This window comes from Rhinolophus sinicus, linkage group LG12 (genome assembly GCF_036562045.2).
Source record: "Rhinolophus sinicus isolate RSC01 linkage group LG12, ASM3656204v1, whole genome shotgun sequence".
NCBI lineage: Eukaryota > Metazoa > Chordata > Mammalia > Chiroptera > Rhinolophidae > Rhinolophus > Rhinolophus sinicus.
Window position 1 is genome coordinate 53,345,766 of NC_133761.1, and position 13,729 is coordinate 53,359,494.

General features: G+C 37.6%; 1 protein-coding gene across 1 annotated transcript in view; it reads right to left on the reverse strand.

Annotated features, from left to right (window-relative positions):
- Positions 1-13,729, reverse strand: part of SMYD3 (SET and MYND domain containing 3) — a 555,690-nt gene that overhangs the window by 438,874 nt on the left and 103,087 nt on the right. The window contains exon 2 of the mRNA XM_019730893.2: positions 8,531-8,594. Within this exon, the coding sequence (XP_019586452.1) occupies positions 8,531-8,594 (64 nt within the window). The remainder of the gene's footprint in view (positions 1-8,530; positions 8,595-13,729) is intronic.

The window sequence follows — 13,729 nt, forward strand, 5'->3', positions numbered from 1 at the left end:
GGCATTTTTGCTTGTCACAATATTTGGAGAGCACTATGGGTACTCTGACCGAACATCTTGTGTAGGATAGTTCCATGCAATGAAGAGTTGCCCCAAATCCATCATGGCTTTTAAATGTCCAATCAGACATTCTACAAACGTGACCTGGGCTCAGAAGACATTTATTCAGTAAGAGAAGTGGATTCAGTGATCTCTAAGGCAGCCTCTCTCAATGACAAAATCTATGATTTTGTAATATCCATTCCCAACAAATATCTGAATTATGTCAAAATAGGTTTGAAAACTGCCCATGTCAGGCTTTCATAGAACTGAAAATTTGGAACAGTATTTTCCTCAGATTTTGGGTGACTAAGGATGAAGAAATTGACTTGAAATGTTAAAAAAAATAATAATAAAGAAACAAGAATTCTGTTAAGCCAGCTTGTTCAACAATTGCATTTGTGATTAATAATTACCATTAACTGAACATCTTCTATGTGAAATACTGTCATGATTTATTTTTACCACATATGCATGACTCACTCTAACCACAATCAATCATCTGTAGAGGTTTCCTATGGGCAAAAGTTAGGAGAGCTGAGTTGCCATGCAACTTGCAGGAAAGAAAAGAGACCCCACAGTTTCCCATCCAATCACAGGCTACTGAATAGCAAATACATATCTCCTTCTTATGCTTCAACTGTAACCCAGTATTGAATTACAGGTTGACAGATGAAGATCTGAAAAGTTGGAATCTGAGAAAAGAAAACTGGAAAGCTAAGCGGGTTGTCTAACAAGCTGCAGGTGACTGACAGGTGTTGATTAAAATCTTGCATAAACTCCCCTTCGAGCATGCTAGAAACCTAGCGATACACGTTAGACGTATCACTTTAAAAGCTTCCCGAATGCTGTATCACATGGAGAACAAGAGCGCCTTCCCACTCGCCTCATCAAATTAGACAATAGAGCCAAATATAAAGCCGGAGGGAAGCAGGAGGACAGTCACAGAAATGAAGTTAACAGAAGGAACAAGACTAAAGGATTGCCTCTTAGGAAAATGGGAACTAGAGTCTCCTGTTCATTGAGGAACCATATAAGAAATAACGTTAGTGCCCCAAAGTCAGTCAATCATCACCCAGTGGAGGGAGCAGGTCAAACCCATTCTGCCACTTGTTTTTGCCAAGTTTTATCCAAACACAGCCACATTCACAGTGTGCACTCACTCATTTCATTCTCTGACAACACAGTTGAGAAGTTATGACAATGAATCCTATGGTCCACAAAGCCTAAAATATTTATTATCCAGCCCCCTACAGAAAGTTTGCCAATCTCTCTGATCTATGAAAGATCATATCAAGAGGAAATGATGTAACTGATATATTTTAGCTGGAAAGGCAAAATAAATCCTTCACCTCTACAGACTTCCAATCTTCTTTGAAAGCAATTTCCACACTAAGTTAGTCAAAGTATCAACGTCAGGTTCTAGTTGAACATGGCAAGTGAGACACATGGCAGGTGAGACACATAATCTCCCCAACACAAGTAATTATCAAGGTTTTAACTTCTAAAGTAAGCTAGAAGGGCCATCAATGGATGAGGAGTTTAACCTCATTTCTGTAAATCAGGAAGTTTGGGCAAGAGGACGGACTACGGACACAGAACAGAGGTGGCCATCTCTAAGGCCAGTCCCTTCAAAGTCTTTCCTGAGAAGGGAACCAACTTGCCAAGCAGAACTCCAAGGATCTAGAATCGAAGACTACATGTCAGACAGAGAATGGGATTGAAAAATGGCTGAAAGAGAGAATTAGCCAAAAGTCTATAGCGCAAAGAGTCTCAAAACACCTCCTTACTTTGGCATAATTTGGAGTAAGCGGTGGAGCGTTAAAATGGACAATCTAGTTTAATTTGATGCTAAGAATAGTTCTGATTTAGACCACTACTTTAGCCTTCAATTTGGTCTTCCTGCCCTTGTTCTTACCCTCCTATAATGGTTTCCACAATCATCTCTCTCATTCTTTCAGTGGCTTAACTACTGTGATCACTTTAGAACAGAGAAAGAAATGCAAGCTATGCACACTCAATGGCTCCACAGTGAGCAAGATTTTTACACAATTTATCGAGATATAATTTACACTGTAATAAAATGGACCCATTTAAGAGCATAGTTTGATGAGTTCTGACAAATGTATATATACACTTGTAACCAACACCAAAATTAAGATACAGAATGTCATTCCTCCCAAAAGTTCCTTTGTGCTCTGTTACAGTGAAGCCCTCCATCCCTCCATTTTCTCTTGCCCCCTTTATTTTAGGCATAAAAATAAGATAGCATCATATATTGTTTTTGCTTGTTTGTTTGTTTTTTGTCTATTATCTGCTAACCTGGAAAATGTAAGCTCCATAAGGGCAAGGGCTTTCTGTGTCTTGTTCACTAATACCGTGCGAGAACTTAGGGAAGTCCTGGAATTGGAACTAATATTATATTTGCAGAGTAAATTAACGGATGGTTGAATCTGAAATTAAGTCCTTCCGGTCTTAACTCAATGGCCTCACCCAACTCCTTTTATTTCTTGTATTTATTCTTTTAAGATTTTAATTTTTTAGGTCAGTTTTAAGTTCACAGAGAATTGAGAGGAAGGAACACAGATATAGGGGAAATACACCTCCGGCCCCCACAAAGACACAGCCTCGTCTATTATCAACATTCCCCAGCAGAGTGGGACACTTGTAACAACTGATGAACCTCCATGGACACATCACCATCACCAGAAGTCTGTAGTTACCACCAGGGTTCACTCTTGGTGTTGAATAGTCTATGGGTTTGGACAAATGTGTAATGAATTACATGTACCCACCATTCTCCAACTCCTTTTTATTCCTCTAACATGACAAACTTGCTCCTACTTCAGTGCCTTTACATTTGCTGTTCCATTTGTGTAAACAATGTGTTCTCAGATCTTTCCATGGCTGTCCATTTTTGTCACTTAGATCCCAGGTCAAATGTCACCTTGATGGGAAGGCTTTCTGTCTCCTCCTATTCAAAGGCGAGCTTGTACTCACGCAAATCACATTCATTCATATAATCATAGACATTTCTCATTGTCTGTCTCCCCACTCTATAAGTTTTATGGAAGTCAGGATCTTGTTTCCTTGTTTACTGCTAACTACCCACCATCCCAATCCACAGAATAGCTTAGAATAGTGACTAGCTAGAAGGTACTCAATATCTGTTGGATAAACTTGGGATAAACAGAGGATTCACGTATAAGTATGTTAAGAAGAGGGAAAGATACTAGAGGCTGATGTAAGTGAGCTAAAATACCCTATCTATCAGAGCAGGAAGTCAGTAGATAATGCCTACACTGATGCATCATGAAATACTACTATGTCTCACTTATATGCGAAACCTGAAAAAAAAAAAACGAAAAAAAAACCAAACTCATAGATACAGAGAACAGACTAGTTGTTGCCAGAGGCAGGGGATAAGTGGTGGGGCAAACTGTGCAATGGTCAAAAGGTACAAACTTCCAGTTATAAGACAAATAAGTCCTGGGAATGTAATGTACAGGATCATGATTATAGTTGACAATACTGTATTTACATTTGTAAGTTGCTAAAAGAGCAGTTTTTATAAGTTCTCATTACAAGAAAAAAAAATGTGATTATTTGTGGTGATGGATGTTAACTTATTGTGGCAATGATGTTGTAATATGGTATACATACATGAAATTATTATGTTGTACTCCTAAAACTAATACAATGTTGCATGTCAATTATATTTCAATTAAAAAAAATAAAAATGACTATTACTAAGGACATATTACTTAGAGACAGTGTAATTTTTTACAATCTAATTCAAACCAGCAAGTATCACTAATGAATACATTCATTCATGCAACAAATTATGCTCCGGCTGCAGCAGCGAACAATGCACAGAGCAACCCTCAAGGAGGTTGACCATCGAACTGCAGAAACAGGCAATTAACCAACAGTTAAAATAGTTAAATTTCTGTATGATAAAGGAGGAACACAAACTAGTCTCAGGGGCTTAGGAAAAAAGGAAGTGACACTTAATCTGAGTTCTGAAGGATACGGAGGAGTTCAGAAATTAAGGGGAGAAGTCTGGGTCCAGGCCCAAGGATTTACACAGCCAATGGCCCAGAAGTAAAAACCTGGCAAACACCATGGAGTTGAATTTGTTGAATTTCATCCTGATGGAAAAGTGGGCCAGAGTGTTTACCTGGTGAGTGACAGAGCATGCTTACATCCTAAAATAAAATAATCACTCTGGCTCCTGTGTAGAAAACTGAACAGAAGCTGGCCAGAGTGCGAAGACTGCAGTTAATCTAGGAAAGACATCACGGTAACATGCACAAGAGTAGTGATGGAGGAAGCTAGAAAGCAGTGACCCAGTTCAGATCTTTAGGTGGTAAAATCAGTAAGACACAGTGACCAACTGCATGTGGAGCCAAAAAAGGATGTAAATCAGAAATAACGACAGCCTGGCAACTCAGAGTGCTGAGAGGTTGGTGAAATTATTCAATGAGGTTGAAAAACATGAAGGAAAACAAGTGTGTGGGGTTGGGGGGGGAGGCGATAATGCACTCAGGTTTAAACATTTGAGATACCTGTGACCACCCAGGTGGAGGTGCCCTGCAAGACAGGAGTCTGGTGCTCAGGAAGGAGGAGGCTGGCGATGGAGTCTCCGGAATGAGAAATATACAGGTGCCAACTGAACACGTGGGAGTAGATGGGATCACTCACCAGGCAAACGGAAAGTGAGAAAACAAAATCTCAGGCCCCCAGACATTTTTAGAAGTCAAAATTTTAAAGATGATCAAATAATTTTAACCTTTATATAGTATTCCCTTTTTGTTTACAAAGATTAGTTTGGTGCACAAGTAATTGCGGTTTTTGCAGTTATTTTTAACCTTTTAAACCACAATTACTTGTGCACCAACCTGGTAGATAGGAAACCATCTTCGCCACAGAACACTCTGCATGGCCTCAGTCTGAAGCCTGGCACAGAGCTGTTTATAAAATAAACAAAGGGCTCGGCATTTTCAGGGTCATCACTTTGGGTACGATATTCTAGAAACCATCTTATTAAATCACCCTGTGAAGTGCTTACTAGTGTGGGATTCATCAAAAGTGAATCAAATCAACTAAGCGTAATATACAAACCCAAAAACATGATTCACATTTTTAAACAGGCCTATAATTATCAACATGAAAGAGCCTCTCTCTGATAATACAGTACTTTTTAAAAGTATATAAACTGCAACTTGATGCAATATCCAGCTGCTGATTTTGCTCAGCAATTAATTCAATTAGAAATGTGCACATTATAAATCACATTAAATCAAACAGAGGTGAATTAATAACTGGTGAATTTACTTGAAATTAATTTCCTTGCTATCAATACTGGAAACTTTAAGAATGCTTTTTTTTAATAAGGAATCTTAGCTTATTCCTCCCCTTTGATCTCATAATTATCTGTGGCGAGCTGATTATGCCATTATAGAAATAAGACTGGTCCCCACATATAACCCCCTCTATTACAGTATATGACACCTCATAATCAGGTATACACAGAGGACTACAAAGCCACTGATGAGAAAATATTTTGGCCAATATCAGAAACAATAGTGTACATGGCAAGAAAAGCATCCACATAAGTGTACACCATATACGAAGCACAGACTGACAGTTTGGTGTGTATCCTCCACTCACAAAACCAACACACAGAGATTACCTATGGAAAACAACAGCAGGGATGGGGGAAGGAAGCTGGAGGAAGACTTTTACTTTTTCCTCTGTATTAGTGTATGTTGTGCTGATATTTATAATGAAAACGGATCCTTGCATTGCTTATGTTTAAAAATGAAATGTGAAAACCGATGGCACTGATGCCATCCTTCGGGGCAAAAGCGACATTACTCCCTGTAACACTTCAGTAGCCTCTCATAAACAACTCGTTGATGGCAGGGCACCACACGTCAAATGTCAAGCTGGTGAACCAAAGTTAGGACCCCCGAGGGTAAACATATTATAGATTTTATGCTACAAATTCACATCCTCTATATCAATTTCCATTCCAAGTGCTTTTGCCTCCTGTTCATTACTGTTCATAGTTCAGTCTGTCAGTTTCATTTTGTGCTGCTTTGTAGGTATCCACAATAATTACAATATTTAATGGTATAACTTAAGGTCGAGTTAAACAGAGCAGTTTAAATGCATATGTTCTGGCCAGTCTGTGACGCCCAGCCCACCTCTACACACAGCCCCAACCCCTACACACACATAAGCAAATGCACTAGCTGGTGTTATGGTACCTTTCATTGTACCAGGTATTTTCCCATTACCTTCTACAAAATATCTGACGGTGACATTATTATTGATGCTACAATAAACAGCTAATATAAGTGGTAAAAACACATGCACTATAATGAATCAAAATGACATATCCACTCACCACACTCCCTCTGCTCCTTCTAATCAGATAATGGAGGGTTTTTTCCCCTTGTACTGCCAAAGGAGGAAGTAACATGGGGGGAAAAATCATACCAACAGGGGAAAATCAAAGTATACGTTCAGGTCACTGAGAATAGAAATGACGTCCATCTAAAAGCTTTGTGTCAAGTAACATGCTAATTTGTTGACTCTATATGTAGTCTTCTTAACTTAACATTCCCTGGAACACACAGCTCTGTTTCATATGAATAAAACAGCTAAAACATCACCATAAAACAGTCTTTCTAGAATGTCTCTTGTAGCAAAAGTATAGGTTTGTTTTCATTGTTTTCTTTTTGTTATTATTGCTAACGATCTTACATAAATCTGGTATCTTTCTAACTTTGACTGAATTTTTGTTTTAAAAAATGAGGTAAAAAATAATTAAATTATTTTTCACATTCCCCATTTTATTAGGAAAGTGTTATTTCTAACCTTCTATTTTCGTATTTTTTGTTTTGTGTTCCTCGGGAATAGAGTGCATCCTTATTAAAAAAAAAAAAAAATCCAGATGGGAAAAAAGGAGAATGCAATACAAAAAGGAAAACTACACCTAATCAGAATGTTGGAGCAAGAATAAAATCTAGGGTTAGAAAAGAAATTAAAAGTCTTAATTCTGACTACCTGGGTTCATTTCCAAACTGCAGTGCCTAGTAACTATAGGATGTTTGGCAAGTTGCTTGTCATTCTATACTTCAGTTCCCTCGTTAGCAAAATGAGCATAATAGTGCCTAACCCTCTCAAGATTTCTGTAAGAGTGAATAGAATAAAACAGTGCCTGGTACACAGTAGATGTCTAATAAATATTAGCTCTTACTAGTAATACAGATTAGAAAACCGAAGCCCAGAGAGTTTAAGGGTTTTCTCTGGGACAATTTAGCTAATGGCAGAAATGTCATTAAAACTTGCGTCCTCTGACTGTTTGGTATGTTTTGGTTTCTTTTCTATTAAGATCACTTTATTTGTAGCCTGGAGAAATTACTTTTGAGAGAGAAAGTGAGACAGCACAAAATCCCTCAGATAAGCATGGTCTAGATCGCAAAGAAGGAAAACGACTCTGGGTGAACATACACATACATACACACACACACACACACACACACACACACACACACACCAGCATTAGAAACAGAAAGGAAGGAGGGTGGGGGCAAGTGACAGAGACAGAAAACCTCCAATTAGACTTTTTATTATGACACAATTCATTAGAACATAATTACATTTATTAGATGATTAATCAGAAGGTTAGAAGAAAAGGTCATGTTGAATGTTAATTATACATCTTTTAAAGAATTTCAAGCCTGTTAACAGCAGTACTCTCACAGACTATCAGTTGTAAATTAACTCAAACTCTAGAAGGCAACTTGGCATTATCTTTAAAAATTCAAAATGTGTATATCCTTTTAGTAATCGATACAACAGGAAAGAAATTATCATACAATTAATTTCCAAAAGTATGCAAAAACATGCACAAAAGGATGGTTAGTGCATTAATGGCAATACAAAACATGAGAAAATATTGAAGCATTCAGTAATGGGGAAAGTATGTTTGTGGTGCAGTCAAATAATGGAATAAGTGAGATGATACAAAGAAGTTCCTCTCAATAGATTAGTACATGAAAAACAAAATCAAGTATACAAGAATTTGTGCCAGAATAACTTTTATCTGTTTTCTTAAAATAAAGAATATAGATGTATGAATATGTTTGCACAAGAAAATAGAAAATGCTGTGAAGACGGCTCAAGAAATTTAACAGTGGTTATCTCTGGGAAATAGGATTGAGGTCAGCAGGACAGGAAGTTGGAGAGGAGCAAACATTTACTTTTCTTTTGTGATATATATATATATATTACATATAATTTTTCATATGTATTATATATAAATTTTACCATATACATACATTATTTTAAAACTGAAGGAAAGTAACAAGTTAAAATAAATCAAAGATTGCGAAGAAACAGAAATAGGCCAACAGGCATGAAGCTTAAGAGTTAGAGAACTTGAAGGTTTCGCTTACAGATCGCTGCACATTCTTACCTGACACTTAGCGCTACAGTATTTGGCAACTCGACATTGAGAGCATCGCATCAGCTTTTCCTTCCTATTAAAAAATAAATAAATTTTGCATTAGGAAATGAGAACCATATATGGTTGAAGAAAGAAACATAGATCAATATGTTGACACCATCATGCGCTGCCCGCTGTATCTGCAGGGTCGCTGGAGATTTAGATTTTCACATTGATGAATATCTTCTTGCACCTTCCATATGAGACATGTACACAATAACTAATGTTCTTTTTTAAATTGTAATAAAGTATACATAACATAAAATTTACCACTTTAACCATTTTTAAGTGTATAGTTCAGGGTGTTAAAAACACAATTCCAGGGCTAAAATGCAATCATTTAAGCTAAGCCCCACACCATCAAACGAAAACTTAGTTACAGTCACGGCTCTCCCAGAAATGGATTCTTAAACCAGTCAATCAGAAATTGCCTGATCGGCACTTGTTAGGTCCTCTGCCTGCCATCGCCAAAAGGAAAGGGACCCTGAAATAACCAGCCCGCTTTTCCACCTGGGATACCTTCCTGTTCCTGCTCCCTTCTGCCTATAGAAGCCTTTGATTTTACAATTCCTTGTAACTCTTTTCTATCTATTAGATTGGATGCTGCCCAGTTCATGAGTTGCTAAATAAAGCCAGTGAGATCTTTATATTTTATTCAGTTGAATTTTGTTTTCAAGTGAATTAAGTAACATTCAGATTATCATGCAATCGTTATTGCCACTAAGGTTCTTTTTCACGTAAATTTAATTAAAATACAGAAATTCCCATTTAGACAAAAACTTTCACTTCACTGGGATTTAAATCTCTCCACATGAAATTCAGAATCCAATCCATCAACTAGTTGAAAGTATTCTATAGCTTTCAAATATAAAAATTGTCATATAAAAAACGTATAATTTAATTATGAATATACTTCTGGGAAATGATTTTTAAATTCCAGTACATTCATATACTTCTTCAGACATGCTGAATTGAGATGCTCCATAGTTATATCTCCCCAAATCACCCAAGTGAGAAAAATGCAGAAATAAAGAAAAACTTGAGTTATAAAACTACATCTGATGACAAAATGAATCGTGACCACAAACAGGATTGTGGATACTTTTAGGCTGGTGAAGAGCATTGCAAGTCAAACTATAACATTAACATCAATGACAAAACAAGAACGAATCTTTCGAAGCACCTCTGATGTCCCAGTTACTGTTCAAAGTTCTTTACATATATTGACTCACGTTTAACTTCAAACAGTCCTATAAGTAAGCAGTTTTATTATACCCACTTTGGAGATACTTCAATACAGGTTCAAGAGACAAAAAGTAGATGGAGCAAACTGACTAAGGAAACACACCAGAAAGTACACATGGCAGGTGATACTGAAAGGGTACAAACAGAATCCTATAGAGGGAGAATCAAAACTTAAATACACCAGGTACCTCACCCCTGGGAGAGGAGGGGTAAGATATGAGGCATAAAACAGAGGGAGAGGTTAAACATATAAATAAACCAAAGTTACTAACCACAGGCTTTAATGAATTCTAACACTGAATTCTGGCAAAGTAAATAGAGAAATAATTCTAAGTGCTTGAGTAATTTAGTTGCTATTAAGTGAACGAAATCCCTTAACATGAGTTATTTAAATGTTTGGGGTTATTTTTACATATCAAATAACTGGGCAAATAAACTGAAGTTCTCTAGTTTCAAATATACATATGTGTACATATATATAGACATATACATACACACACACATATGTATATATGGTGAACTGAATCCAGGAGAAAAATTGTGTGTATTTGATGAGACCAACCACTGAGTATTCGGAACTTGACTGTTTTTCTCTTTGGGGTAATCGCATCTTGGTAAGGTTTCCCTGAAGTGAAAAAAAAACTTGGGCAGCAGCAGGGAGAGAAGAAAGGAAGTAGCAGAAACAGAGCTACCAGACAGTGAAAACATCCTTCCTTTTTTCTCTTAAAAAAAAAAAAAAAAAAAAAAAAAAGAAAAATCAGCACATCATTTCCAATTGAAAGACAACCCCACATTTTTCTTTAAAATAAAAAAATAAAAACCATCAGAAATGTACCTGCCAAATAAAAAGCAGACTTAGTCAGCGTTCTTACAGAAAAAGGACCACGTATTTTAGGTAGCTCCAGAGGCTAAAACAACAAATGTTGAATGGAAGTTAGAGAGGGGCGGATTGTGTCTAACAGTAAAGATCTTTCTGGTGACAGCCACAGTTCAAAAATCAAGTGACAAGCTCTAAGAAGCATGGCGCTCCCAGTCAGTCATGTGCCATGTTCGAGGAGAATCTGTCTACCATGTTTCACCGAAAATAAGACCTAGCCGGACCATCAGCTCTAATGCATCTTTTAGAGCAAAAATTAATATAAGACTGAGTGTAAGTGGTGCAGGCTCTACCTGATGTAGTCTGGTCTTTTTCTCAGCTCAAGTTTCTTTCCAAAACATCACTGTGATCAGCCAGAAACTAAATTTCAGTCCTGGAGAAAAGGACAGAGTGCGCAAGCAGAGATTTTCAGCTTGAAGGAGGACGATGCAAAGACACATGTGGGGCCCCGGGGTTCCTTCTGTTGTACACGGAGGGTCCTGCTCTATTCGGAAAAATGGGCTTCAGAGGGTGGGAGGGCTGCTGGGTTTCCCTGTGGTGTCTGAGCCTTGGCCTGGGCCTAATTGGTGAACAGTGAGTGTGTGGATGGCTGTCGAAGGCGAGACTCTACTGCGAGGCACACGGGGAGACTTCTAGCGGGGTCAGGACACAGGACTAGGAAAGAGCCCTGTGTAATAAGTGTACTATATATGAACGTGTTGTAGATGCATTTTTTTCTCTATAGAAAATTTAAAATGGATTCTGCAGGTGCCAGAGCTGGGGGAAATTTGAGTCACTGGGATTTGTTCGTTTTCTGTATCCTTTCTAGAGAACTCCTTTTCCTCTGCCTGTTAACTAGCCATATTATTTTAGGGCAGAGTTTGAAACAGTAGGCTACTACCCCCACGCCACAAGAAGGACAGAGAGAGATTCCCTGAAATAGCACACCAATTGCTGGGATTTGAGGCAGCCAATTAATCTTTTTTCCTCTTTCATTTCTTAGAGACAGTGGTTCCCCCTAAGCCATCTATAATCTCTAAAATTACGTACTGGAAGAACAAGTAATTTTGCTCTGTTGTTATTTTCTTTCCATATTTCAGTTGCCTAGGCTGTTGACGAAACTGTTTAAGACTACCAGTAAGAGAACTACCAGTAAGAGAACGGCACTATAATCCTGACTCCTTCCTTTATTGCTCTGCAACTAAAGAGAGAAAATATACTTCGCTGTCCCTAAAATTATTCTAATCTGAAATAATAATAAAAACTACGTAGAATGTTGAATGAGTTTTTCATCTTACACATACTTTTCAAAATTAAGCTTTTTGAATGTGTGAAGACTGAAAAGAAATAGACCAAAATGTTGAAATTTTTCTTTGAGTGATATGAATTGGGATGATTTCCCCCTTTTTTCTCTTTTCCAATTTTATATAATAAGATTATTTTATTTCCATAATCAAATAAACATAAACTTTAACGAAAAGGCAATACGTATATTATTATAATAGCCTAAATTGTTTTTGGTCTAAGATAGGGCACAGGGTAAGAGACTCAGACAGACAAATAAAGGTTAATGCCAATTGATTCCAATGTTTGGAACAGCACACACAAATATGTGCTTTGTTTAAACAAACTTTAAATGAAATTATTCTTCTTAATTTAAATTATTTTAACTGGCATTCACTACAAATGGTGGTACTATGAAATATTTCTCACTTTTTGATATGATATGAGAACATGACAACTTAAAATAATGAAATCACTATCATATCACACACAAAAAAATTCTAGAGTTAATTATCTTCCGAAATACATAAATCAATCACTTCAGAAAAGGAACTGATATTAAAAGAAAACCTTGTGCCACATGGAACATGGGTTACTCAACCTCTTTCTGCACAGGTTTCAACTTCATCCGTGGTTTCCTTTTTTATCATTTTGATTTATTTAACTTAAGTTCACCCAGATAAAGTAAAATTTCTTTATTCTTTTACATTAATTTTTACTTGGATTTGGAGTTAGCCAGTCAAAACATTACTTTAAAAATTCAGGTGGAGATGGAAACATCTTTAAGTGAGATATGAGAAAAATCAAAAGCCGGTTCAAGAAATGACCCTGTCATTCCTTCACTGATTCAGTCTTTCAACACGCCATGTACTGGTCACCTTCCAAATGCTGAACGTCTGGGCATATGGCAGGCACTGTCCATTACTCACCCAACAGCCACTTCCCTCCTCCCTGCGAGGAGACCTAGTACTTGGGGAGATAGCAGAGAGCCCTTGGTTTCAGGGAGGATAGTTTGCCGATTCCAGAAGCACAAATCATGACTAGTCTAAACTGGTCTAAATCTCATGCCCCATGGCCACTGATTGCTCTAAGAACAAGCCATGGAACCCAGTTCTGGCTAAGGACTTACAAAGAGATACAGTTCATCCTCATAATTCATGGATTCCTTACTTGCAAATTTGTCTACCCACTAAAATTTATTTGTAAGCCCAAGTCAATACCCTGAGCATTTCTGCAGTCATTCACGGATACGTGTGGAGAGGGAAAAATTTGTCATCCAAAGGACATGTTGCCAGCTGAGGTCAAAGAAAGTGACACTTGCTTTCTTGTCTCAGCTCTCATACTGTAAACAAGTGTCCCTTTCATGATCTATTTAGTGCTGTGTTTTTCTCCTTTTTGTGCTTTTTCACTGGTGATTACGCTCTTTGAAATATCCCGCAAGTGGCATGCTGCAGTGCTATCGAGGGTTCCTGAGCACAAAAGGCTGTGCTGTGCTTTACAGAGGAAGCAAGTGTGTTAGCTAAGCTTCGTTCAGGCGTGAGATACAGTGCTGCTGGCCTTGAGTTCAGTGTCCATGAAGCAACAATGCTGATTAAATTAGGTGGCTTGAAACAGAAACACACATAGACCAGGTTATGTATTGATTGGGTGACAAAAATGTTGTGACCGGAGGCTCCCAGGAACATAACCCTGCATGTCCCAATGTCCCCAAGAGCAACGGTTCACCATTGGCTAATGCAGCATTCATGACACCTTTATAAACATAACTACGGTGAATAACAAAA